The 26,749-nt window shown below is 43.3% G+C and overlaps 1 protein-coding gene across 5 annotated transcripts in view; it reads left to right on the forward strand.

Moving 5' to 3' along the window:
• Nucleotides 1-26,749, forward strand: part of ryk (receptor like tyrosine kinase) — a 357,734-nt gene that overhangs the window by 182,423 nt on the left and 148,562 nt on the right. For 4 of the 5 annotated variants that reach the window (XM_067995687.1, XM_067995686.1, XM_067995690.1 and 1 more), the window contains 3 exons: nucleotides 11,888-11,968; nucleotides 15,895-16,020; nucleotides 22,961-23,047. In XM_067995687.1, coding sequence (XP_067851788.1) covers nucleotides 11,888-11,968; nucleotides 15,895-16,020; nucleotides 22,961-23,047 — 294 coding nt within the window. The remainder of the gene's footprint in view (nucleotides 1-11,887; nucleotides 11,969-15,894; nucleotides 16,021-22,960; nucleotides 23,048-26,749) is intronic. The other variant, XM_067995688.1, reaches the window with a different exon arrangement.

The raw sequence follows: 26,749 nt of genomic DNA on the forward strand, positions 1-26,749 counted from the left end.
GTGCTTTACAAATCTACTGGAGTTTTTTGAGGATGTAACTAGTAGAATAGATAGGGGAGAACCAGTGGATGTGGTGTATTTGGATTTTCAGAAGGCTTTTGATAAGGTCCCACACAAGAGGTTAGTGTGCAAAATTAAAGCACATGGGATTGGGGGGAATATACTGGCATGGATTGAGAATTGGTTAACAGACAGGAAACAGAGAGTAGGAATAAACGGGTCTTTTTCCGGGTGGGAGGCAATGACTAGTGGGGTACCGCAGGGATCAGTGCTTGGGCCCCAGCTATTCACAATATATATTCACAATGATTTGGTTGAGTGAACTAAATATAACATTTCCAAGTTTGCAGACGACAAAGCTGGGGTGGAATGTGAGCTGTGAGGAGGATGCAAAGAGGCTCCAATGTGATTTAGACAAGTTGGGTGAGTGGGCAAGAACATGGCAGATGCAGGATAAATGTGAGGTTATCCAGTTTGGTTGTAAGAACAGAAAGGCAGATTATTATCTGAACGGCGATGGATTGGGAAAAGGGGAGGTGCAACGAGACCTGGGTGTCCTTGTACACCAGTCGCTGAAAGCGAGCATTCAGGTGCAGCAAGCAGCTAGGATGGTGAATGGTATGTTGGCCTTTGTTGCAAGAGGATTTGAGTACAGGTGCAGGGATGTCTTACTGCAGTTATACAGGGCCTTGGTGAGACCACATCTGGAGTATTGTGTGCAGTTTTGGTCTCATTTTCTGAGGAAGGATGTCCTTGCCATGGAGGGAGTGCAATGAAGGTTTACCAGACTGATTCCTGGGATGGCAGGACTGACGTATGAGGAGAGATTGGGTCGACTAGGCCTATATTCACTAGAGTTTAGAAGAATGAGAGGTGATCTCATCGAAACATATAAAATTCTAACAGGACTAGGCAGACTAGATGCAAGGAGGATGTTCCCGATGGATGGGGAATTCATAACCAGGGGTCACAGTCTCCGGATACGGGGTATGCCATTTTGAACCAAGATGAGGGGAAATTTCTTCACTCAGAGGGTGGTGAACCTGTGTAATTCTCTACCACAGAAGGCAGTGGAGGCCAAGTCATTAGATGTATTCAAGAAGGAGATAGATATATTTCTTAATGCTAGAGGGATCAAGGGATATGGGGAAAAAGCGGGAAGAGGGTACTGAGTTGGACGATCAGTCATGATCTTTTTGAATGTCGGAGCAGGCCCGAAGGGCCTACTCTTGCTCCTATTTTCTGTGTTTCTAACCACCACCTCTTGACATTCAATGGCATTACCATCACCGAATCCCTCACCATCAACATCTTGGGAGGTCACCATTGACCAGAAACTCAACTGGACCAGCCACATAAATCCTGTGGCTACTAGAGCAGGTCTTGGGTATTCTGCAACAAGTGCGTCACCTCCTGACTCCCTAAAGCCTCTCCTCCACCTCCAAGGTACATGTCCGGAGTGTGATGGAATACTCTCCACTTGCTTGGATTGGTGAAGTTGCAACATTCGAAGCTCGACATCATCCAGAACAAATCAGTTTGCTTGAACGGCACCCCATCCACCACTAATGCACCGTGGCTGCACGACAAGATGCACTGCAGCCGTGATGCGTCGCCAAGGTGTTACTTCGACAGCACCTCCCAAACCCCCAACCTTCACCATCTAGGAGGACGAGGGCGGCAGGTGCATGGGAACACCATCATCTCTAAGTTCCCCTCCAATTCACATACCATTCCAACTTGGACATATATCGCTGTTCCTTCATCATTGCTGGGTCAGGACATTGCTGCAGGAGTTCCTCAGGTAGTGTCCTATGCCCAACCACCTTCAGCTGCTTCATCAATGACCTTCCCGCCATCACAAGGTCAGAACTGGGGATGTTTGCTGATGATTGCAGTGTTCAGTTCCATTTGCAACCCCTCAGATAATGAAGCAGTCCGTGCCCACATGCAGCAAGACCTGGACAACATCCAGGCTTGGGCTGATAAGTGGCAAGTAACATTCGCGCCAGACAAGTGCCAGGCAATGACCATCTCCAACAAGAGAGGGTCCAACCACCTCCCCATGACATACAACGGCATTACCATCGCCGAATCCCCACCATCAACATCCTGGCGGTCACCATTGACCAGAAACTTAACTGGACCAGCCACATAAATACTGTAGCTACAAGAGCAGGTCAGAGGCTGAGTATTCTGCGGCGAGTGACTCACCTCCTGACTCCCCAAAGCCTTTCCACCATCTTCAAGGCACAAGTCAGGAGTGTGATAGAAACATAGAAAATAGGAGCAGGACTAGGCCATTCGGCCCTTCGAGCCTGCTCCGCCATTCAATATGATCATGGCTGATCCTCTATCTCAATACCATATTCCCGCTCTCTCCCCATACCCCTTGATGCCTTTTGTGTCAAGAAATCTATCTGGCTCCTTCTCAAATATATTAAGTGACTTGGCCTCCACCGCCTTCTGTGGTGGAGGATTCCTCTGAGTGAAGAAATTTCTCCCCATCTCAGTCCTAAATGTCCTACCCGTATCCTGAGACTGTGACCCCTCGTTCTGGACCCCCCCCCCCCAGCCAGGGGAAACATCCTCCCTGCATCCAGTCTGTCTAGCCCTGTCAGAATTTTATATGTTTCAATGAGACAATATGATGGAATACTCTCCACTTGCTTGGATGAGTGCAGCTCCAACAACACTCAAGAAGCCTGACACCATCCAAGATAAAGCAGCCCGCTTGATTGGCACCCCATCCACCACCCTAAACATTCACTCCCTTCACCGGCGCACCATGGCTACAGTGTGTACCATCTACAGGATGTATTGCAGCAATTCGCCAAGGCTTCTTCGACGCACCTCCCAAACCCGCGACCTCTACCACCTAGAAGGACAAAGGCAGCAGGCACATGGGAATAACACCACCTGCACGTTCCTCTCCAAGTCACACATCATCCCGACTTGGAAATATATCGCCGTTCCTTCATCGTCGCTGGGTCAAAATCCTGGAACTCCCTTCCTAACAGCACTGTGGGAGAACCTTCACCACACGGACTGCAGCGGTTCAAGAAGGCAGCTCACCACCACCTTCTCAAGGGCAATTAGGGATGGGCAATAAATGCCGGCCTCGCCAGCGATGCGCACATCCCGAGAATGAATAAAAATTTTAAAAAGGAACTAAAACACAGGAAGGGATATGGGATGGGGTGGGCAGGGTTGGGAGAAGCTACACTGGGGGGAGTGGAGGGGAAGGGGGAGAAGGGAAGAGGATGAGGGAAGGGGTGTGGAGAACTAACTAGGCGGAGAGGAGTTGGAAAAGTACTGCAGCCGAGGGGCATTTTTAATATAGATTAGTGATTTGGACAAAATCTCCAATTAATGCAACTATTTTGGAAGAATTTCATACTTTTGGGGAGATGCAGTTCAGTGTGGATAAATGTAAGAATTATTATGGGAGCAAGAAACCAAAAAAATGTATATATTTTCAGTGGATCAGTACAGTTTGTTGATCATGGGGTTAGGTGATTAAATTGGTAAGTAATTTTTCTTTGCAGAGTTTTGAAGCCAATTGAATCACAAAGTTTGAGAGAACTAGATAAATACTTGACGAAGAAAAATATTACAAGATGTGGTGAACGGGTGTGAAAATTGGACGAGATTACATAGCTCCAGTGTGGCGATTTCAATGGTATGGGAATTTTGGGACCGAATGGCCGCCTTCTGCACTTAAATTTCAATGATAAATATTGGCCCAGCACTTAATTGTAATTATACAAGGTAAATGGGATGCTGTGTTATATTAGCAGAGTACAAATCAAAGTAAGATGAATTTGAAGCTGTATAAAGCTTTGTTGAGATCTTGTCTTGAATACTATTTGCGGTTCTGGTCATTTAATCATCAGAGAATACTTTAAGGTGACCAATCTCATTGAAATTTTCATGATTATGAAGGGAAATTACATAATTGATGAGGCTTTTTTTTTACCTCTGGTGAAAGGTTCAACTATAAGGGCTCAAAAATTAAAAATTAGGACGTGAAGTCGCACAGCATTGTCATTGAAAGATAAATAGACTTGCAGACTAAATTGTCCAGGAGGGAGGGATTCAGATTCCTGGTACATTGGGACCGGTTCTGGGGAAGGTGGGACCTGTACAAGCGTGACGGGTTACACCCGAGCAGGACCGGGACCAATGTCCTCGCGGGGGTGTTTGCTAGTGCTGTTGGGGAAGATTTAAACTAGAGTGGCAGGGGGATGGGAACCTGAGCGGGGAGTCAGAAGAGAATAAAGTTGAGAGCAGCAAGAGAGGGGAAGACCCAGGGGAAATCTACAATACAAATAGTACAAACAGTTGTTCAAGAACATTTGAAAGGGAAAAGCGTAGAGCAGCAGAAAGAAAGTGTACTTTAGGCACGACAGATAAAATAAAAACTAGAAGGCGTAAGGCGATTAACCCAGCATCAAAGCTGTGGCAGGAGGTTGGGAACCTGAGCAGAGAGACAGAGGAAAGCGTGTCAGGAAGGGACAGAAGGTATGGAGTAAAAGGTAAAGTGTTAAAAAAGGAAAAAGCAGGAACTAAGTGTCACAAAACATATTTGAAAGTTCTTTATCTGAATGCACGTAGCATTCGTAACAAAATGGACGAGTTAACGGCACAAATAACTACGTATGGGTATGATCTTGTGGCCATTACAGAAACGTGGCTGCAGGGTGACGACGACTGGGAATTAAATATGCCAGGGTATTTAACAATCAGGAAGGACAGGCAGGAAGGAAGGGGACGTGTGGTGGCTCTGTTAATAAGGGAAGGAATCACTGTAATACAGAGAAATGATATTGGGACAAAGGATCAGGATAATGAAACAGTTTGGGTAGAGATAAGGAATAATAAGGGGAAAAAAACACTCGTGGGCGTAGTATATAGGCCTCCTAATAGTTGCAACTCTGCTGCAAGAAGTATTAATCAGGAAATAGTCGGGGCATGTAATAAGGGAACAGCTATAATTATGGGGGATTTTAACTATCATATTAACTGGACAAATCAAATTGGGCAGGGCAGCCTTGAGGAAGATTTTATTGAGTGTATTAGGGATGGATTTCTTGAGCAGTATGTAACTGATCCTACAAGGGGGCAAGCAACCTTGGACCTAGTCCTGTGTAATGAGCCAGGATTAATTAATAATGTCCTAGTTAAGGATCCCCTTGGAATGAGTGACCATAACATGGTTACATTCCATATCCAATTAAGAGGGTGAGAAGGTTGGTTCTCAAACAAGCGTACTGAGCTTGAATAAAGGAGACTATGATGGTATGAGAGCGGAATTGATTAAAGTGGACTGGGAAAATAGATTAAAGGGTAAGACGGTACATGAGCAGTGATGTTCATTTAAGGAGTTATTTTACAACTTTCAAAAAAAAAATATTCCACTGAGGAAAAAAGGGTGTAAAAGAAATGACAGCCATCCGTGGCTAAGTAAAGAAATTAAGGATAGTATCAGACGAAAAACAAGGACATATAAGGTAGCCAAACTTAGTGGGAGGATAGAAGATTGGGAGGTCTTCAAATGACAGCAAAAAGTAACTAACGGATTGATTAAGAAAGGGAAGATAGATTATGAAAATAAATTAGCAAAAAATATAAAAACAGATAGCAAGAGTTTCTATAGTTATATAAAAAGAAAAAGGGTGGCGAAGGCAAACATAGGTCCCTTAGAGGACGAGACCGGGAAATTAATGGTGGGAAACATGGAGATGGCAAAAATGCTGAACAAATATTTTGTTTCAGTCTTTACGGTAGAGGACACTAAGAATATCCCAACACTGGACAAACAGGGGGCTCTAGGGGGAGGAGCTAAATACGATTAAAATCACTAAGGAATTGGTACTCAGTAAATTAATGGGACTCAAGGCGGATAAATCCCCTGGACCTGATGGCTTACATCCTAGGGTCTTGAGGGAAGTGGCAGTAGGGATTGGGGATGCTTTGGTAAAAATTTTCCAAAATTCTCTGGACTCGACAAAGGTCCTGGCAGATTGGAAAACTGCTAATGTAACACCCTTATTTAAAAAGGGTAGTAGGCAGAAGGTTGGAAATTATAGACCAGTTAGCCTAACACCTGTGGTGGGTAAAATTTTGGAGTCTATTATTAAGGAGACAGGAACGGAACATTTGGATAAACATAATTTAATAGGACAAAGTCAGCATGGCTTTATGAAGGGGAAGTCATGTCTGACAAATTTGCTTGAGTTCTTTGATGACACAACGTACAGGGTGGATAAAGGGGAACCAGTGGACGTAGTGTATTTAGACTTCCAGAAGGCATTCAACAAGGTGCCACATAAAAGATTATTGCTCAAGATAAAGAATCACTGGATTGGGGGTAATATTCTGGCATGGGTGGAGGATTGGTTATCTAACAGGAAGCAGAGAGTTGGGATAAATGGTTCATTCTCGGACTCGCAACCAGTAACCAGTGGTGTAACGCAGGGGTCGGTGCTGGGTCCCCAACTCTTTACAATCTATATTAACGATTTGAAGGAGGGGACCGATTGTAACATATCAAAGTTTGCAGATGATACAAAGATGGGAGGGAAAGTAGAGAGTGAGGAGGACATAAAAAACCTACAAGGGGATATAGACAGGCTGGGTGAGTGGGCGGAGATTTGGCAGATGCAATACAATATTGGAAAATGTGAGGTTATGCACTTTGGCAGGAAAAATCAGAGAGCAAGTTATTATCTTAATGGCGAGAGACTGGAAAGTACTGCAGTACAAAGGGATCTGGGGGTCCTAGTGCAAGAAAATCAAAAAGTTAGTATGCAGGTGCAGCAGGTGATCAAGAAGGCCAACGGAATGTTGGCTTTTATTGCTAGGGGGATAGAATATAAAAACAGGGAGGTATTGCTGCAGTTATATAAGGTATTGGTGAGACCGCACCTGGAATACTGCATACAGTTTTGGTGTCCATACTTAAGAAAAGACATACTTGCTCTCGAAGCAGTACAAAGAAGGTTCACTCGGCTAATCCCGGGGATGAGGGGGTGGACATATGAGGAGAGGTTGAGTAGATTGGGACTCTACTCATTGGAGTTCAGAAGAATGAGAGGCGATCTTATTGAAACATATAAGATTGTGAAGGGGCTTGATCGGGTGGATGCAGTAAGGATGTTCCCAAGGATGGGTGAAACTAGAACTAGGGGGCATAATCTTTCAAAACTGAGATGAGGAGAAACTTCTTCACTCAGAGGGTGAACAGGAAAAACTGTTGGACTATCACCTGGTGTTGTAAGATTCCTTACATTAGATTGGCAGATCTTTCCTGGTATAAGTGATGTTGAGTCGTTGGGGTTTACACTATTGCAAAAGGAGATGCTGGAGTCGGGAGGGATGTACGTGTCCAGAGAGGGGATTTGGAAAGAAATTTGTAAGATGTTTCGCTAGAGATGCAGAATTTAGTATTTTTGATGAGTTCTTGGAAAATAATAAGTATATTCCTTTGAAAATAGATAGCATTTTATTTACCCATATAAATTTTAATGTTGATTAATGTAACAAACTTTATTTTCTGTATCAGGTACCTTGACTTAATGAGAAAAAAATATGGCGGCAAAGAGAATTTCCAAAAAGTATGAAACAGAAATTGCATAAGTTACACAGTATATCTGTATCTAGCACACCATTTATGTATTGCAGGAAATGTGATGCATAGAACGTGTGCTAGATACAGATATGTAGATAGGAGTCTAATACCATGTAACAACAACAACTTTCATTTATATAGCGTTATTAACATCGCAAAACGCCCCAAGGCACTTCACAGGAGCATTATCAAGCAAAATTTATATCGAGCCACACAGGAGGTATTAGGACAGGCTTGATCAAAGAGGTAGGTTTTAAGGACTGTCTTAAAGGAGGAGAGAGAGAGGAGAGGTTTCGGGAGAGAATTCCAGAGCTTAGGGCCCAGGCAGCTGAAGGCATGGCCACCAATGGTGGAACAATTAAAATCGGGGATGTGCAAGAGGCCAGAATTGGAGGAGCGCAGAGATCTCAGAGGGTTGTAGGGCTGGAGGAGGTTACAGAGGTAGGGAGGGGCGAGGCCATGGAGGGATTTGAAAACAAGGATGAGAATTTTAAAATTGAGGCGTTCCCAGACCGGGAGCCAATGTAGGTCAGCGAGCGCAGGGGTGATGGGAGAACGGGACTTGGTGCAAGTTTGCATACCGGCAGCAGAGTTTTGGATGAGCCCAAGTTTATGAGGGTGGAAGATGGGAGGCCGGCCAGGAGAGCATTGGAATAGTCCATTGTAGAGGTAACAAAGGCATGGATGAGGACTTCAGCAGCAGATAAGCTGAGGTGGGGGCGGAGACGGGCGATGTTACGGAGGTGGAAGTAGGCGGTCTTGGTGATGGAGCAGCCACGTGGTCGGAAGCTCATCTTAGGGTTAACACAATTATTGTAATATAAAGTTAAACTCCTGTAGTATTAGTTATGGAGAAAGGAAAATGATCCCTTCTCTTCATGTTACTCTTTAATTCGTTGTCACTCTTTGTCTTCCATTTATTTATCTCTGCTTATTTTGATGCTTATTGCTCTTGTTGACTCTTTCTCTCATTTTCTGTCTCAGTCTTGCTGTCTGTCTTGGCTCCTCCTCTATCTCCATAAGAGACAGGATCAGGTGTAGGCCATTCGGCCCCTCGAGCCTGCTCAGCCATTTAATGAGATCATGGCTGATTTGAATTTTACCTCAACTCCACTTTCCCGCCCTTTCCCCATATCCTTTGACTCCCTTGCTGATCAAAAATTTGTCTAACTCAGCCTTGAATGTATTCAATGACTCAGCCTCCACAGCCTTTTAGGGTAAAGAATTCCACAGATTCACGACCCTCTGGGAGAAGAAATTCTTCCTCATTTTCATTTTAAACGGGCAACCCCTTATTCTGAGACTATGGCCCCTAGTTTTAGATTCCCCATGAGGGGTAACATCCTCTCAGCATCTACCCTATCGAGTCCCCTCAGAATCTTATATGTTTCAATATAGCGCCATTAAAATTGCAAAATGCCCCAAGGCACTTCACAGGAGCATTATCAAGCAAAATTTATATCGAGCCACACAGGAGGTATTAGGACAGGCTTGATCCTCATCCATGCCTTTGTTACCTCTACAATGGACTATTCCAATGCTCTCCTGGCCGGCCTCCCACCTTCCACCCTTCATAAACTTGAGCTCATCCAAAACTCTGCTGCCGGTATGCTAACTCGCACCAAGTCCTGTTCACCCATCACTCCTGTGCTCGCTGACCTACATTGGCTCCCGGTCCGGGAACGCCTCAATTTAAAAATTCTCATCTTTGTTTTCAAATCCCTCCATGGCCTCGCCCCTCCCTATCTCATTCTTCTAAACTCTAATGAGTATAGACCCAGCCTGTTCAATCTTTCCTCATAAGACAACCCTTCCATACCCGGAATCAACCTAGTGAACCTTCTCTGAACTGCCTCCAGTGCAAGTATGTCCTTCCTTAAATAAGGGCACCAGAACTGTATGCAGTACTCCTGGTGTGGTCTCACCAGCGCCCTCTATACGGTTGGAGCATGACTTCCCTGCTTTTATACTCCATCCCCCTGGAAATAAAGGCCAATATTCCGTTTGCCTTCCGGCTTACCTGCTGCACCTGTATGTTGACTTTTTGTGTTTCATGTATGAGGACATCCAGATCCCTCTGTACCGCAGCATTTTGTATTATTTCTCCATTCAAATAATATTTTGCTTTTTTATTTTTCCTCCCAAATCTCCTCTCTACCCTGACGGTTTCTCTGTAGCTGTCATGTGTTCCCTTACAGATTTATTCAAATTGTAACTCTTATGGACCACAGGAAGATGAGGCAACATGAGCGGTGTTAGGGATGGGGGTGGGAAGACATGATTGTAGAGCTGATGCAACACAGGCAGTTGAGAGAGAAGATGGAGTTGAAGATTAGGCATCCTGTTTCTATACTGTCACACAAAAGGAGGCTGTTTCATTACATTTACTCTGGTTGGTTGATAGTGTAAATTACTTACTTAGATGTGGCTATATTATTAAATGCTCATAGGACCCTTGTAAATGGACCCACTTTCATGCATCTCTTAGCTGTATAATATTCATAAATTACTCCATGAGTGAGTGATGATTTCACAAAGTTCAGTATGATCTGTATCCTTGTTATGCTTTGCATTTGATTCAGTAAAATCACATTCTTCATTTCTCCTTTGCAGAATGTTACAACTCTAAATGATTGCACTAGGAACAGTAAGAATTAGTCTCATGTAGCTCAAACCGTGTTCATACCGTGCCTCTGACCTGATCTGATATGATCTGACCTGTCACTGGCCTTCTTGCAGAGGAAAGCCCCCTGGTTCATGTAATAGGGCAGCTAAGAGAAACATTATCGTCCAATGAAAATGAGTCCATTTACCTGCATGCGATCAGCATTTAACAATACATCCACATCAAAGTAAGTAAACTTACATTTTACTGTGGTCCAGTAGTACATTTAATAAAACTTAGATTCCTTTCATGGAACAGTATTCAAATAAGAGGTAGGTTGAACCTGGCATTCTTTTATTTCCTCTTCAGGAAGATGGAGATGGAATAGCTGGAGTCCTATAGATTATTTTTATGTTCATTCTCGGGATGTGACCATTGCTGGCAAGACGGGCATTTATGGCCCCTCCCTAGTTGCTCTTAGAAGGTGGTGGTGGATTGTCTTGAATGACTGCAGGCTTGCTAGGTCACTCAAAGTTGGTGTGTGACTGGAATCACATATAGACCCAGACCGGGTAAGGACGGCAGGTTTCCTTCCCTAAAGGACACGAGTGAACCAGATGGGTTTTTTACAATAAGTTGAATTCTCATATTGTATAGCTTGTTGTAATGATTATTTGAAAACATTTGCAAGATACTTGAAAAGGTGCATTATTGGGCAGGGTTTTCTTGCCAATAACCATATATCACAGTGGTTGTCTGCATTGGTTTTCAAAGCGGGACGTATTTCCCTGTGTTTGAATGTACATTTTGAGCAATTGTTTGTAGGTATGATTCTTCTTTCAGAAACTTTGAATTGACTACATTAGTTAATCTCCTGTGGCATTGCAAATCAATCGTAGTCTTCAGATGAAGAGGGTAGGGATAACTGGAGCAGGGCTTTAATAAAGTAGTTCAATGCAGTACAGATCGAGGACCTGGGAGATGCCAAACTCAGGTACTATAGTTACCACTGGTGGAATTACAGCTTGACAAGTTTACATAGTTTCTATTTTAAATGTGGACATAGGAATTTATAATGGGAAAGGGATACATAAATAATAAAAATGTGACAACAGGAAGTAATGTTTTTTTAAGAGAGTTACTATGTGCAGATATAAGATTTTTCATCAATATAAGCTATGTACTTTTTAAGGAGAAAATTGAGCCGTCAGTGGGAATCTGAATTACCTAGCATGTCCTATTTGTATAATTTTATCTATATTGAGTATGAATTCCTATGCAGTATTAATATTGTTTAATGTATTAAATCCTTGGAATTAGTTATCCAAATTATTAATTTAGCAAACATGGGTATTTTCTCAAACTATTTAAACAGAATTCCATTTGTATATAATTTCCTTTAGGGTCCAATAGTAGGAGCAGATGACAGGTAACTAACTTGGATTTTGTAGACCAAGGTAAAACCATTCTGCCCTTCCTTTTTGAGCTTTGCGCTGGAAAGTTCCTTTGCATCGCTTGCTGTATGGGGAATGGTGATCCCAAAACAGCTGACAATATTTTTACTGTATTATCTTTGTGAGTAAAGTAAATGCATTATGTTTAAAAAGGGAAAATAAATATGGCTGTAACACAACTTCCTGTCCTCACAGGAAGTGATCTGAAGGAACTTCCTGGGTGCAACCCTGAAGAAGAAAGGCAAAATGGTGTCACCCAAGCTTCCAAAAAGTCAGGTGAGCTTCGTGGAATTACCGACACCAGCAACTTTGTTTAGGAAGTTCTATCAAATAACAAGATAAAATGCAAAATTTGAATTCTGTCATCTACCAAATTCATAATCAAAAGATTTAGAAATTGTTCAGTATGTACTTGGGGAAAAATGGGTTTGAAAGTTAGTTTCAGGGTCAGTAGCTTACAAGAAGTAAGTTGTAGCAAATATCAGAAGTTTATTTAAATTATTTACTGACAAATTTCAAACTGAGGTAGTTTGTAAACAGCCATGAATGAAACCAACTCGAGTGTCTGTGAGTCTGTCTCATCAGAATGCATTTACTAGTTTGTTTGACCAATTAGATTCCTAATGTCATGGTCTTGTTGCTAATTTTTTTTTTCTAGTCGATAAATGTTAATTTCAACGCTTGAAATTGTGGTGAATGTATATTGACCAGGAATTTATTTACAATCCAAATTACTGTCTCCCTCTCCCTTCACTCCCAAATTTAGGTTCTCATCTGGACTATATGCTAAACATTATTACCTGTCTGAAACCATGGGACAGGCGCAAAAGTAACCCAGGATCACTTTTATACTTACCCACGAGTTTTTCTTTCTAAATTCCTGATACTCAGTGATGGCTAGAGATTGTGGGTACAAACCAACCTCCTGCAGCTCTGTAGCACAGTATTTTGCTGTACTCAATATTCTTAAAATCATAGAAGGTTACAGCAGAGAAGGAGGCCATTCGATCCATCATGTCCATGCCGGCTGAAAAAGAGCTATCCAACTTAATCCCACTTTCCAGCACTTGGTCCGTAGCCCTGTAGGTTACAGCTCTTCAAGTGCACATCCAAGTACTTTTTAAATGAGTTGAGGGTTTCACCACCCTTTCAGGCAGTGAGTTCCAGGCCCCCACTACCCTCTGGGTGAAAACATTTCTCCTCAACTCCCCTCTAATCCTTCTATCAATTACTTTAAATCTATGCCCCCTGGTCACTGACCCCCTTTGCTAAGGGAAATATTCCTCCCCATCCACTGTATCTAGGCCCCTCATAATTTTATATACCTCAATTAAATCTCCCCTCAGCCTCCTTTGTTCCAAAGCAAACAACTCCAGCCTATCCAATCTTTCCTTATAGCTAAAATTCTCCAGTCCTGTAATGTGGTGACTAAAACTGTACACAGTGCTCAAGCTGTGGCCTAACTTGTGTTTTATACAGTTCTAGCATAACCTCCCTGCTCTTATATTCTATGCCTTGACTAATAAAGGAAAGTATCCCGTATGCCTTTTCAACCACATTATCAACCTGTCCTGCTACCTTCAGGGATCTGTGGATATGCACTCCCAAGGTCCCTTTGTTCCTCTACATCTCTCAGTATCCTCCCATTTATTGTGTATTCCTTGCCTTGTTTGCCCTCCCCAGATGCATTACCTCACACTTCTCCGGATTGAATTCCATTTGCCACTTTTCTTCCCACCTGACCAGTCCATTGATATCTTCCTGCAGTCTACAGCTTTCCTCCTCACTATCAACCATGCAGCCAATTTTTGTATCATCAGCAAACTTCTTGATCAAGCCCCCCCACATTCAAGTTCAAATCATTAATATATACAACAAAAAGCAAAGGACCCCACTAGAAACAGCCTTCGAGTCGTAAAAACACCCGCCTACCATTACCCTTTGTTTCCTGCCACTGAGCCAATTTTGGATCCAACTTGCCACTTTCTCTTGGATCCCATGGGCTTTTACTTTTTTGACCATGTGGGACCTTGTCAAAAGCCTTGCTAAAATTAACGTACACTACATTAAACACATTACCCTCATCGACCCTCCTCGTTGTTACTTCCTTCTTCTGTTGTGATAGTGAAGTAAATTGGCACCAACTAATGAGGCTGACATTTTGGGCTTGAAGGGAATAGCTCAAGAACCAGAAAATAATGTCATCCATTTCATAGCCTAATTTTGAAAAATGCTGCATACTGCGATTTAAATAAATAATTCTAAGCTGGGACAGGCAAACCAGAGATTGCACTGTAATAACCTTAAAGGCTTTATGTCTGAATTATTACAACAAAGTTATTTATTTGAGTTCTTGCAATCAATTTTTAGTGAATGTAACTATCTTAAATGTTATTTTTAATGCACATTTGATTTGACTGCTTAGCTGGAAAGTGATTGTAACGACGGTCTTGACAGGGACTACACTGCAGTAGTGCAGTTTTTATTGTATAACTTTATTTGCTCCAATAATATTAGACTTTTTCAAAATCCAGCATGTTCTGAGTTGCAGTTCTTTCTGTGTTCCAAGTTCTGTTCAGCTTAAAGTTGGTACGTTTTCAATAGTTCATTCAGAGAGACTCAGATTCCATAATGAAATACCCTACTTCACGTTGCAAGACATTTATTCTTCTAAATTTCTCTCATCCCATAGGCTTAAACTCAGGATTCCATAGGCAACAGTGACCGCTGATACTTTGCTCAAGTAAATCTAGACATGACTGTCATTGAGCTCAATGACAATGAGGGCCATCAGACCTGATCGATCCTCCCACTCTCACACACACTCTTCCTATATTTATATTTGTGTATCTGTCCGCGTCGTATTCACTCCCGGATAGAGATCAGGAGCAAGATTCTTGGCTATTTTTCTCGTCTTTTTAATTTAGTCTATGAATGCTATCTTTGCTACTAAAGGAGGAATATTGGCTGGAGCACCAGCACACTATACCACAGAGCTGCAAGTTCTCGAACCCCACTGCTGTGCTGGCTGAAACTAACTTATGCAGCACAAGCCATTGATTGGATCATCTGGTCTCTATGGCTGAATGTCACACTGTGGTGCATTTTCCCAGTGAGCAATTGGTGGTGGTCGCAGTGAGGGGAAGACCAATTGGTATTGCAATCTTGAGATTGTTGTTCCAACCGATTTGAACTGGAGAGCTAATGACAATGCTAAATGATAATGAGGCAATCTCTGTGCTGTATCATTCTATGATTTACACTTCTGAAATGATTTTTGCAATAAATGGACAATATTTCATTATAGTAGGAATTTCATTCCATTCAGTTACAACAGTGAGATAAGATACTGGAATGTTCCTATTTTAAAGCGGCATCTCATGTATTTACTAAATCAGAAATTTGATCTGCTTTTGCATTAATGTTCAAATCTAGCGCAATGCACCTTTAGAATCTGCAACAATAGAATAACATAAGACCACAGGGCAATCAACGACTTTAGCATTGTCACAGAGTGGAAGCCTCAGTTTTTTATTTATATAATCTCCGTTTCTAGTATTTCTGTCATCCCCTTGTTCGTCTCTTCAGATAATAAAGAAATGCACTTGAACTTGGGACTGTCTAAGTATATACAGGAGCACTCACTAAAAACAATACAGGTGGACTTGCAGCACCTTGTGTGCCCCCTGATTACTTCGTGACTGGATTATAAAGCACTGTGTGTTTGACGTGGCCTCAAAAATGCTCACTTTGATCCCAGATGTATAAATTTTTTTATTTTAAACATTGTTGATGTTTTCTTTGATAAATTTGTATATTTTAAATTGTTTTCAATGTATTAATTTTTCATTTGAAAATGGACAGCCTTGCCTACTTTCATAATTGACTGAAATCGAATCATTTTGAGACTTGTGGTATATATTGTTGGCTGCCACCGTTGCCCTGAAAATGTGAATTATACTCTATGGAGAATGCAAATATAGAACTGTAGTGGCCTGTCCCGCTGTTTTTCTATCATGCTGCTGTTTTTTGCATGTTTCCTGCTGCTTTCTTTCTTTCCCCTCCATCTGTATGTGTTGCTATAACTTCTCATTTCATTAATTAATGCTACATTTAAACATCCTTATAGATTTTGAATGCATCCACCTTATAGGTTAATGTAGGATATTGGTAATATGTTTTTCACTTTGTTTTTCTTGAAGGTTACCCAACACTGCGGATAGAAAAGAATGACCTCAAAAGTGTTACACTGGCAGAGGCAAAGGCTAGAGTGAAGGACATAGCGATTTCTAGAGAGAGGGTCACTCTCAAAGATGTTCTTCAAGAAGGTAATGAACTTAGGTTCATTTGAGGTTTGCAGCAACACAAAAAATGTTTTTTTTTAATCCATTTCATTCCCCCTCCCCTTCTCTCCCATAGTCGTGGGATATCAGCCGTACCCGGTAGCATAGTGGTTATGTTACTGGGCTAGTAATCCAGAGGCCTGGACTAAAATCCAGAGTCATGAGTTCAAATCCCGCCACGGCAGCTGGCGAATTTAAATTCAATTAATTAATTAAAAAATTCAATTAATTAAATAAAAATCTGGAATTAAAATACTAGTATCAGTAATGATGGCCATGAAACTACCAGATTGTCGTAAAAACCCATCTGGTTCACTAATGTCCTTTAGGGAAGGAAGCCTGCCGCCCTTACCCGGTCTGGCCTATATGTGACTCCAGACCCACAGCAATGTGGTTGATTCTTAATTGCCCTCTGAAATGGCCTAGCAAGCCACTCAGTTGTAAAATCTCGCTACCAAAAGTTAAAATAAGAATAAAACCGGACGGACCACCCGGCATCGGACCACTAGGCACCGGACACGACAACGGCAAAACACCAAGCCCAGTCGACCCTGCAAGGTCCTCCTTACTAACATCTGGGGACTTGTGCCAAAATTGGGAGAGCTGTCCCACAGACTAGTCCAGCAACAGCCTGACATAGCTATACTCACAGAATCATATCTGTCAGCCAACGTCCCAGACTCTTCCATCACCATCCCTGGGTATGTCCTGTCCCACCGGCAGGACAGACCCACCAGAGGTGGCGGTACAGTGATATACAGTCAGGAGGGAGTGGCCCTGGGAGTCCTCAACATTGACTCTGGACCCCATGAAATCTCATGGCATCAGGTCAAACATGGGCAAGGAAACCTCATGCTGATTACCACCTACCGTCCTCCCTCAGCTGATGAATCAGTCCTCCTCCATGTTGAACACCACTTGGAGGAAGCACTAAGGGTAGCAAGGGCACAAAATGTACTCTGGGTGGGGGACTTCAATGTCCATCACCAAGAGTGGCTCGGTAGCACCACTACTGACCGAGCTGGCCGAGTCCTGAAGGACATAGCTGCCAGACTGGGCCTGCGGCAGGTGGTGAGCGAACCAACACGAGGGAAAAACTTACTTGACCTCGTCCTCACCAATCTACCTGTCGCAAATGCATCTGTCCATGACAGTATTGGTAGGAGTGACCACCGCACAGTCCTCGTGGAGATGAAATCCCGTCTTCGCACTGAGAACACCATCCAACGTGTTGTGTGGCACTACCACCGTGCTAAATGGGAGAGATTCAGAACAGATCTAGCAGCTCAAAACTGGGCATCCATGAGGCGCTGTGGGCCATCAGCAGCAGCAGAATTGTATTCCAGCACAATCTGTAACCTCATGGCCCGGCATATTCCTCACTCTACCATTACCAACAAGCCAGGGGATCAACCCTGGTTCAATGAGGAGTGTAGAAGAGCATGCCAGGAGCAGCACCAGGCGTACCTAAAAATGAGGTGCCAACCTGGTGAAGCTACAACTCAGGACTACATGCATGCTAAACAGCGGAAGCAACATGCTATAGACAGGGCTAAGCGATTCCACAACCAACGGATCAGATCAAAGCTCTGCAGTCCTGCCACATCCAGTCGTGAATGGTGGTGGACAATTAAACAACTAACGGGAGGAGGAGGCTCTGCAAACATCCCCATTCTCAATGATGGCGGAGTCCAGCACGTGAGTGCAAAAGACAAGGCTGAAGCGTTTGCAACCATCTTCAGCCAGAAGTGCCGAGTGGATAATCCATCTCAGCCTCCTCCCAATATCCCCACCATCACGGAAGCCAGTCTTCGGCCAATTCGATTCACGGCTGAGTGCACTGGATACAGCAAAGGCTATGGGCCCCGACAACATCCCAGCTGTAGTGCTGAAGTCTTGTGCTCCAGAACTAGCTGCGCCTCTAGCCAAGCTGTTCCAGTACAGCTACAACACTGGCATCCACCCGACAATGTGGAAAATTGCCCAGGTATGTCCTGTCCACAAAAAGCAGGACAAATCCAATCCGGCCAATTACCGCCCCATCAGTCTACTCTCAATCATCAGCAAAGTGATGGAAGGTGTCGTCGACAGTGCTATCAAGCGGCACTTACTCACCAATAACCTGCTCACCGATGCTCAGTTTGGGTTCCGCCAGGACCACTCGGCTCCAGACCTCATTACAACCTTGGTCCAAACATGGACAAAAGAGCTGAATTCTAGAGGTGAGGTGAGAGTGACTGCCCTTGACATCAAGGCAGCATTTGACCGAGTGTGGCACCAAGGAGCCCTGGTAAAATTGAAGTCAATGGGAATCAGGGGGAAAACTCTCCAGTGGCTGGAGTCATACCTAGCACAAAGGAAGATGGTAGTGGTTGTTGGAGGCCAAGCATCTCAGCCCCAGGGCATTGCTGCAGGAGTTCCTCAGGGCAGTGTCCTAGGCCCAACCATCTTCAGCTGCTTCATCAATGACCTTCCCTCCATCATAAGGTCAGAAATGGGGATGTTCGCTGATGACTGCACAGTGTTCAGTTCCATTCGCAACCCCTCAATTAATGAAGCAGTCCGAGCCCGCATGCAGCAAGACCTGGACAACATCCAGGCTTGGGCTGATAAGTGGCAAGTAACATTCGCGCCAGATAAGTGCCAGGCAATGACCATCTCCAACAAGAGAGAGTCTAACCACCTCCCCTTGACATTCAACGGCATTACCATCGCCGAATCCCCCACCATCAACATCCTGGGGGTCACCATTGACCAGAAACTTAACTGGACCAGCCATATAAATACTGTGGCTACGAGAGCAGGTCAGAGGCTGGGTATTCTGCAGCGAGTGACTCACCTCCTGACTCCCCAAAGCCTTTCCACCATCTACAAGGCACAAGTCAGGAGTGTGATGGAATACTCTCCACTTGCCTGGATGAGTGCAGCTCCAACAACACTCAAGAAGCTCGACACCATCCAAGATAAAGCAGCCCGCTTGATTGGCACCCCATCCACCACCCTAAACATTCACTCCCTTCACCACCGGCGCACTGTGGCTGCAGTGTGCACCATCCACAGGATGCACTGCAGCAACTCGCCAAGGTTTCTTCGACAGCACCTCCCAAACCCATGACCTCTACCACCTAGAAGGACAAGAGCAGCAGGCGCATGCGAACAACACCACCTGCACGTTCCCCTCCAAGTCACACACCATCCCGACTTGGAAATATATCGCCGTTCCTTCATTGTCGCTGGGTCAAAATCCTGGAACTCCCTTCCTAACAGCACTGTGGGAGAACCGTCACCACACGGACTGCAGCGGTTCAAGAAGGCGGCTCACCACCACCTTCTCAAGGGCAATTAGGGATGGGCAATAAATGCCGGCCTTGCCAGCGACGCCCACATCCCATGAACGAATAAAAAAAATTTTTAAAAATCATGTACCTTTCCTACCCAAGAAGACAAACTGAGGACTGGCTCATTTGGTAACTGAACTATGTCCCTACATGGTGTGTACAGAAACTGTAGTTATGTGAATTTCTCAGACTGTCGACATGGAGACGCTTAAGCATGGTCATGAATTTCCACAACGCTAGACAATTGGCTGGCCTAACAAAAAGAAAAATACCAGATGCTTTATTTTGTGTGTTTAAGATTGGTGCTGAATTGATTCACCAGCCATAAATGTTACTGGTAAATGTTTCATTAAGCACAGAGCAATTTCGAAAGAAAATCATCGAGCAGTGAATCTGCAGCCATTTATTTATTGTGCGTATTGTTGATTGATATATACCAGACAGCTGCCACTAGATGGCAGTGCGCCCTGCCTGACTTGGGAGAAAAGCAAAGAAATCTATTATTTGCTGCACTATTAAAAATGGTATGTCAGTGCACACCGAAGTCATGATTCCAATGTCAAAACTTTTAAAGGTGCAAAACAAACTTAAAATACTAGGGGCTTACCAGAGGGATGGGCTGAATAACCTCCTTCTGTGCTGTATCATTCTATGATTTACACTTCTAACCTCCAGTCTGAAACTTATAACGTATCCGATCTACAAACAGTTAGAATTTGAGGCCTTAAAGGGGTGCACTCCATCTTGGCAGAATAATGCATTGTGCATCAGTTGATATAACATTTGTGCTCAGCAGCATGTTATCCAATTTATTGTGAGCAGCCCCATGGGGCATCTGCTGGTAAGAGTTTCAAAATCAAACTGCAAAGGATAAAGTTCAATCATAAAAGTGAAGAAAATCATCTTAATTTTGAAATGCTTGAAATTAAAGTTATTGAGCATACAATTGTGGTCTACTTTAGTCTTATACCAGTAATTTAAGACAAAAAAGTTCAATCCTTAAACAAATTTAAGGTGGCAAATCTGGAACCCTTCGAAGCGTTCTGCAGGTTTCTATACGCAGTGACAAATTCTTTCTTAAAAGCATCTCTTTTAACAATCTTGTTTTTCTCCCCTCTCTTGAAAGCATTGACCTTTGCTGAAGTGCAGTTCCACCGGTGCCTCTGGTACCTTACTCAAGTGGTCCTAGAGAATGTGTGCTTGTGGGCTGTTTGAACGTTGAGTGCAGCTGAGCTAAGTTTGATCCTTCCCTCATCTGACACCCACGTGTGCACTTTCCAGCCAGGATCACTGGATAATAATCGGACCAGCAATCCTGACTGGTTTTCCTTCCCTAACCTAGGAGTGTTGGGGCCGATTGTAGTGCCCCAACTGTCACTCCAGTTAACTCAGCGCAGACTGAGAATTGTACCTAGGATTTCCTGGGTTGTATTGAGCAAGTGTGGTGTACCAAAAGCTTAAACCAAAAGCATAATCCTGTTATCTTTTTACAAGCAAAGGTTTGTCTGCATCAGTCTTTATTCATAAGCTTGTTTGCTGGAAAACTTGAACCACTTAAAGTCCAGTGATCTGCATAGACTAGAACTGTTACTGGCATTTGCACTAGTGTTTCTCAGAGACTAACTAACTGCCTTCTTTATTGATCTCTAAGACTGGAATTATACTGCACTCTTTGCAAATTCAAACTGGGGTGAAGCAGCCTCCTGGAAAGTGATTTGCATCTTTTGATTTTACTTTACTCTGTAGTCTCTGAGTTGGATGGCTGTGGGTTCAAGCCTCACCACAGGACTTCTGTACTTAATCTAGGTTGACATTTTGCTGTAGTCAGAGGTGTGGTGTCTTTCAGATGAGATGCTATGAGGCCCCATCTCCTTGTTTCAGAATTTGAAGTTGCTATTTGAAGAAGAGCAAGGAGCTCTCCTCATTACCTGACCGATACTTAGCCAATACCAACAAAATCAGATTAGTTGATTATTCATCTCATTTGCTGTTTGTGGGACCTTGCTGAATGCAAACTGGCTGTTGCATCTGCCCATGTAACACCAATGACTGCATATCAAAAGTGATTCATTGGATGGAAAAGGCTTTGGGACATCTGAGGATGAGATGAAGCACAGTATAAATGTTGCTTGGTTTCCTTTCATACTGCTACTTTTACATTGATGTGCACCAAACATATTCCTTTGCATTGATATAAAACTGAAAGTATGACTGCATTGTTAAAAGATTGTAAACTAGATTTTTAGGCAACACAGTGAGCACACTGAGATTTTAGTAAATGGAGTGTGAAATTTTCATACCATGAACTGTGAAAAATACCCAGCAGCATAAATCTAGATTTTGCCCTTTGAAACCTGGGATTTGTTTCGAGAGAGCTTTTTCAGCTACATGTTGCGATGGTGAAGTATTGGTGTTTACAGGTGTGTCACTTGTGCTGGTAGTGGTGGGAGTAATTTGAACTGGCAAATTTAAGAGCATCACACAAGCAGTGTAACACACAACATTGAAGCATATCAGAGTTAAGTATTTTTCCTAGCATACTGATGTCAAAACACTAAATATATACGGTTAACATGCGCCAGCTATGATATCTGGATTAACTAGTTAGCTTGGTGACAACTTGAAGTGCTGCAGCTGCAGTAGATAATACGTATCCTCTATAAAATATGTTCATGCTTGGCCAATATTCTTTTGGTAATGTTCAGTCCTGTAAAAGGAATTTTGCAAATTTCCAGTTATAGTGCTGACTTGGAGCAAGTGTCCAGTGATGCCTGTCAGCATTCATTGTACAGGGCTGGTATGGCACCCCTCACATGCAAGAGGGATCAAATTAAATACACCAGAGTCTTGTTATGGTATTTATAATGGTAGTTTTCACTCTTTTGCACATTTAAAATTAGTGTAATATACAGATATATGGTGAATTGATCTCAATCCCCTCAGCTCCACTTTGCTGTTTTGCCCTCGTTGATTGCCTTAATGGTACTGTGGCTCAGTCTGGGAGAACGCACTCATCCCTCCTTGTTGAGTCTTGCTCTTCTGTCTGTTGTGCACAATGTTCTTGCACTCCCCTGTCTGTTTTTCATCTCTCTAGCCCTTGCTCTCCTGTTACCCATTCTGTTTGTATGCTGCAGTGGGAGGGTACAAAACAGTCAGCAGGAGATCAGAGCTATGGAGCCTAGGGCAGATAACTGAAGAAAACTGAGCTACAGTCACCACGATCACAGAGTGCAGTACATTGATGACCAAAGTGTAGTGTTATAATAAGCCCAGATTACACTTGTGGTGCAGCACAGGATTGGATATGCATGAGACCAGAAAATAAAAATATCTACACCAATTTGACTGATTTGTGTAATGTGACTGACATGAGAGTGAAATCTGATACGGTGGAATTGTCCTTCAGAGATTATCGCAGTCCCAAATGGTATAACGGTTGTAGGTGCCAAAAGACTTTTTCAGTCCCAAGTTCAATCAGTAAAACAGTACTTTGCGTAGATTTAGAAAGTTGAAACTGAATCTGGGATTAACTATCTCTTTGGTAAGTAAGTTTTTTTTCTTAATGGTTACATTTTTTTTTGTTTCAGGTACTTTTGGTCGTATCTTTCATGGGGCTTTAGTTGATGAAAAAGACCCAAGTAAAGAAAAATATGTTTTCGCTAAAACAGTAAAAGGTAAGTCGATAACATAGAATGTACAGCGAAACAGGCCATTTGGCCGAACAGGTCTATGTCGGTGTTTATGCTCCACATGAGCCTCCTCTAACCCGATCAGCATATCCTTTTATTCCTTTCTCCCTCATGTGTTTATCTAGCTTCCCCTAAAATGCATCTATGCTATTCGCCTCAACTACTCCATGTGGTAGCAAGTTCCACATTCTAACCACTCTCTGGATAAAGAAGTTTCTTCTGAATTAGATATTGGATATGTTAGTGACTGCCTTATATTTATGGCCTCTGCTTTCACAATCTTAAAGAGCTCTATCAGGTCACCCCTCAGCCTTCTATTTTTGAGAAAAAAGAGCCCCAGCCTGTTCAATCTTTCGAGATATAATCTCTCAGTCCCAGTATTGTTCGCGTCAATCTTTTTTGCACCTTCTCCAATGCCTCCATATCCTTCCTATAATATGGAGACCAGAACTGTTCACAGTACTCCAAGTGTGGTCTAACCAAGGTTTGTATAATTTTAACATAACTTCTTAGCTTTTCAATTCTGTCCCTCTAGAAATGAAATCCCAATGCTTTGTTTGCATTTTTTAATAACCTTGTTCACTTGCGTTGTTACTTTTAATGATTTATGTATCTGTACCCCTCTGCTCCTCTACCCCAATTGGACTCTTATTTCCAAGGAGTATGTGGCCTCCTTATTCTTCCCACCAAAATGCACCACCTCACACATTTCTATATTGAAATTAATTTGCCAATTACACGCACATATTTCAAGTTTAATAATGTCTTGTATTTTGTCGCAGTCCTCCTCAGTATTAACTATACCCCGCAATTTGGTGCCTTCCACAAATTTTGAAGTTGTATTTCCGATTCCTGAGTCCAAATCGTTTATGTAAATGGTGAACAACAGTGGTCCCAGTGCCAATCCTTGTGGAACACCACTTCCCACCTTTTGCCAGTCTGAGTAACTACCTCTAACCCTTACCCTCACTGTTTTGTAGCCAGCTTGCTATCCATTCTGCTACTTGTCCCTTGACTCCATATGCTGTGTCCTAAATCATGAATCTACTGTGCAGTACCTTATCAAAGACCTTTTGAAAATCCAAATGTATTACATCTACTGCATTACCCTTGTCTACTCTTTCTGTTACTTCTTCAAAGAATTCAAGTATGACCTTCCCTTTTAAAATCTGTGCTGACTACTCTTTATTATATTTTCGGTTTCTATATGTTTTTCTATTACACCTTTGATTAAGGATTCCATTATCATTCCCACCACCGATGTTAAGCTAACTGTTCTATAGTTCCATGGACTTGTTCTAACTCCCTTTTTAAATGTAGGAATCAGACTAGCTGTCTGCCAATCCTCTGGCACTATTTCCTTTACTAATGAATTTTTATATATATATAATAGTGCTTCTGCTATCTCTTTCCTACCGTTTTTATTCGTTCATGGGATGTGGGCATCGCTGGCAAGCCCAGCATTTATTGCCCATCCCTAATTGCCCTTGAGAAGGTGGTGGTGAGCTGCTGCCTTGAACCGCTGCAGTCCATGTGGTGAAGGTTCTCCCACAGTGCTGTTAGGTAGGGAGTTCCAGGATTTTGACCCATCGACGATGAAGGAACAGTGATATATTTCCAAGTCGGGATGGTGTATGACTTGTTGGGGAATGTGCAGGTGATGGTGTTCCCATGTGCCTGCTGTTCTTGTCCTTCTAGGTGGTAGAGGTCATGGGTTTGGGAGGTGCTGCTGAAGAAGTCTTGGTGAGTTGCTGCAGTGCATCCTGTGGATGGTACACACTGCAGCCACTGTGCGCCGGTGGTGGAGGGAGTGAATGTTTAGGGTGGCTCAGTGGCAGGAAGCAAAGGGTAATGGTCAACGGGTGTTTTTGTGACTGGAAGGCTGTTTCCAGTGGGGTTCCGCAAGGCTCAGTATTAGGTCCCTTGCTTTTTGTGGTATATATTAATGATTTGGACTTGAATGTAGGGGACATGATTAAGAAGTTTGCAGATGATACAAAATTGGCCGTGTGGTTGATAGTGAGGAGGAAAGCTGTAGACTGCAGGAAGATATCAATGGACTGGTCAGGTGGGCAGAAAAGTGGCAAATGGAATTCAATCCGGTGAAGTGTGAGGTAATGCTTTTGGGGAGGGCAAACAAGGCAAGGGAATACACAATAAATGGAAGGATACTGAAAGGTGTAGAGGAAGCGAGTGACCTTGGAATGCATGTCCACAGATCCCTGAAGGTAGCAGGACAGGTAGATAAGGTGGTTAAGAAGGCATACGGGATACCTTCCTTTATTAGCCGAGGCATAGAATATAAAAGCAGGGAGGTTATGCTGGAACTGTATGAAACATTGGTTAGGCCATAGCTTGAGTACTGCGGTACAGTTCTGGTCACTGCATTACAGGAAAGATGTGATTGCACTCGAGAGAGGGTACAGAGGAGATTTACGAGGATGTTGCCAGGGCTGGAGAATTTTAGCTATGAGAAAAGATTGGATTGGCTGGGGTTTTTCCTTTGGAACAAAGGAGCCTGAGGGGAGATTTAATTGTGGTGTAAAAAATTCTGAGGGGACGAGATAGAGTGGATAGGGAGGACGTATTTACCTTAGCAGATGGGGCCAGTGACCAGGGGGCATAGATTTAAAGTAATTGGTAGAAGGAAGAGCTGAGGAGAAATTGTTTCACCCAGAGGGTGGTGGGGGTCTGGAACTCACTTCCTGAAAAGGGTGATAGAGGCAGAAACCCTCAACTCATTTAAAAAGTACTTGGATGTGCACTTGAAGTGTTGTAACCTACAGGGATACGGACCAAGTGCTGGAAAGTGGGATTAAGCTGGATAGCTCTTTATCAGCCGGCATGGACATGATGGGCCATAACTCCTTCTGTGCCGTAACTTTTTACGATTCTGTGAATACTTAGTTTGGACTTCAAAAAAAATACTGAGGTTCCTGTTCTTTTTTATACGTTCATGGGATGTCGCTGGAAACGCCAGCATTTATTGCCTTTCCCTAATTGCCCTCGAGAAGGTGGTGGTGAGCTGCCTTCTTGAACCGCTACAGTCCATGTGGTGAAGGTTCTCCCACAGTGCTGTTAGGTAGGGAGTTCCAGGATTTTGATCCAACGACGATGAAGGAACGGTGATATATTTCCAAGTCAGGATGGTGTGTGACTTGGAGGGGAACGTGCAGGTAGTGTTGTTCCCATGTGCCTGCTGACCTTGTCCTTCTAGGTGGTAGAGGTCGTGGGTTTGGGAGGTGCTGTTGAAGAAGCCTTGGCGAGTTGCTGCAGTGCATCCTGTGGATGGTACACACTGCAGCCACTGTGCGCCGGTGGTGAAGGGAGTGAATGTTTAGGGTGATGGATGGGGTGCCAATCAAGCGGGCTGCTTTGTCCTGGATGGTGTTGAACTTCTTGACTGTTGTTGGAGCTGCAGTCATCCAGGCAAGTGGAGAGTATTCCATCACACTCCTGACTTGTGCCTTTTGATGGTGGAAAGGCTTTGGGGAGTCAGGAGGTGAGTCACTCACCGCAGAATACCCAGCCTCTGACCTACTCTTGTAGCCACAGTATTTATATGGCTGGTCCAGTTAAGTTTCTGGTCAATGGTGACCCCCAGGATGTTGATGGTGGGGGATTCGGCGATGGTAATACCGTTGAATGTCAAGGGGAGGAGGTTAGATTCTCTCTTGTTGGAGATGG

Source organism: Heptranchias perlo, chromosome 13 (genome assembly GCF_035084215.1).
Source record: "Heptranchias perlo isolate sHepPer1 chromosome 13, sHepPer1.hap1, whole genome shotgun sequence".
In the NCBI taxonomy this organism is placed as follows: domain Eukaryota; kingdom Metazoa; phylum Chordata; class Chondrichthyes; order Hexanchiformes; family Hexanchidae; genus Heptranchias; species Heptranchias perlo.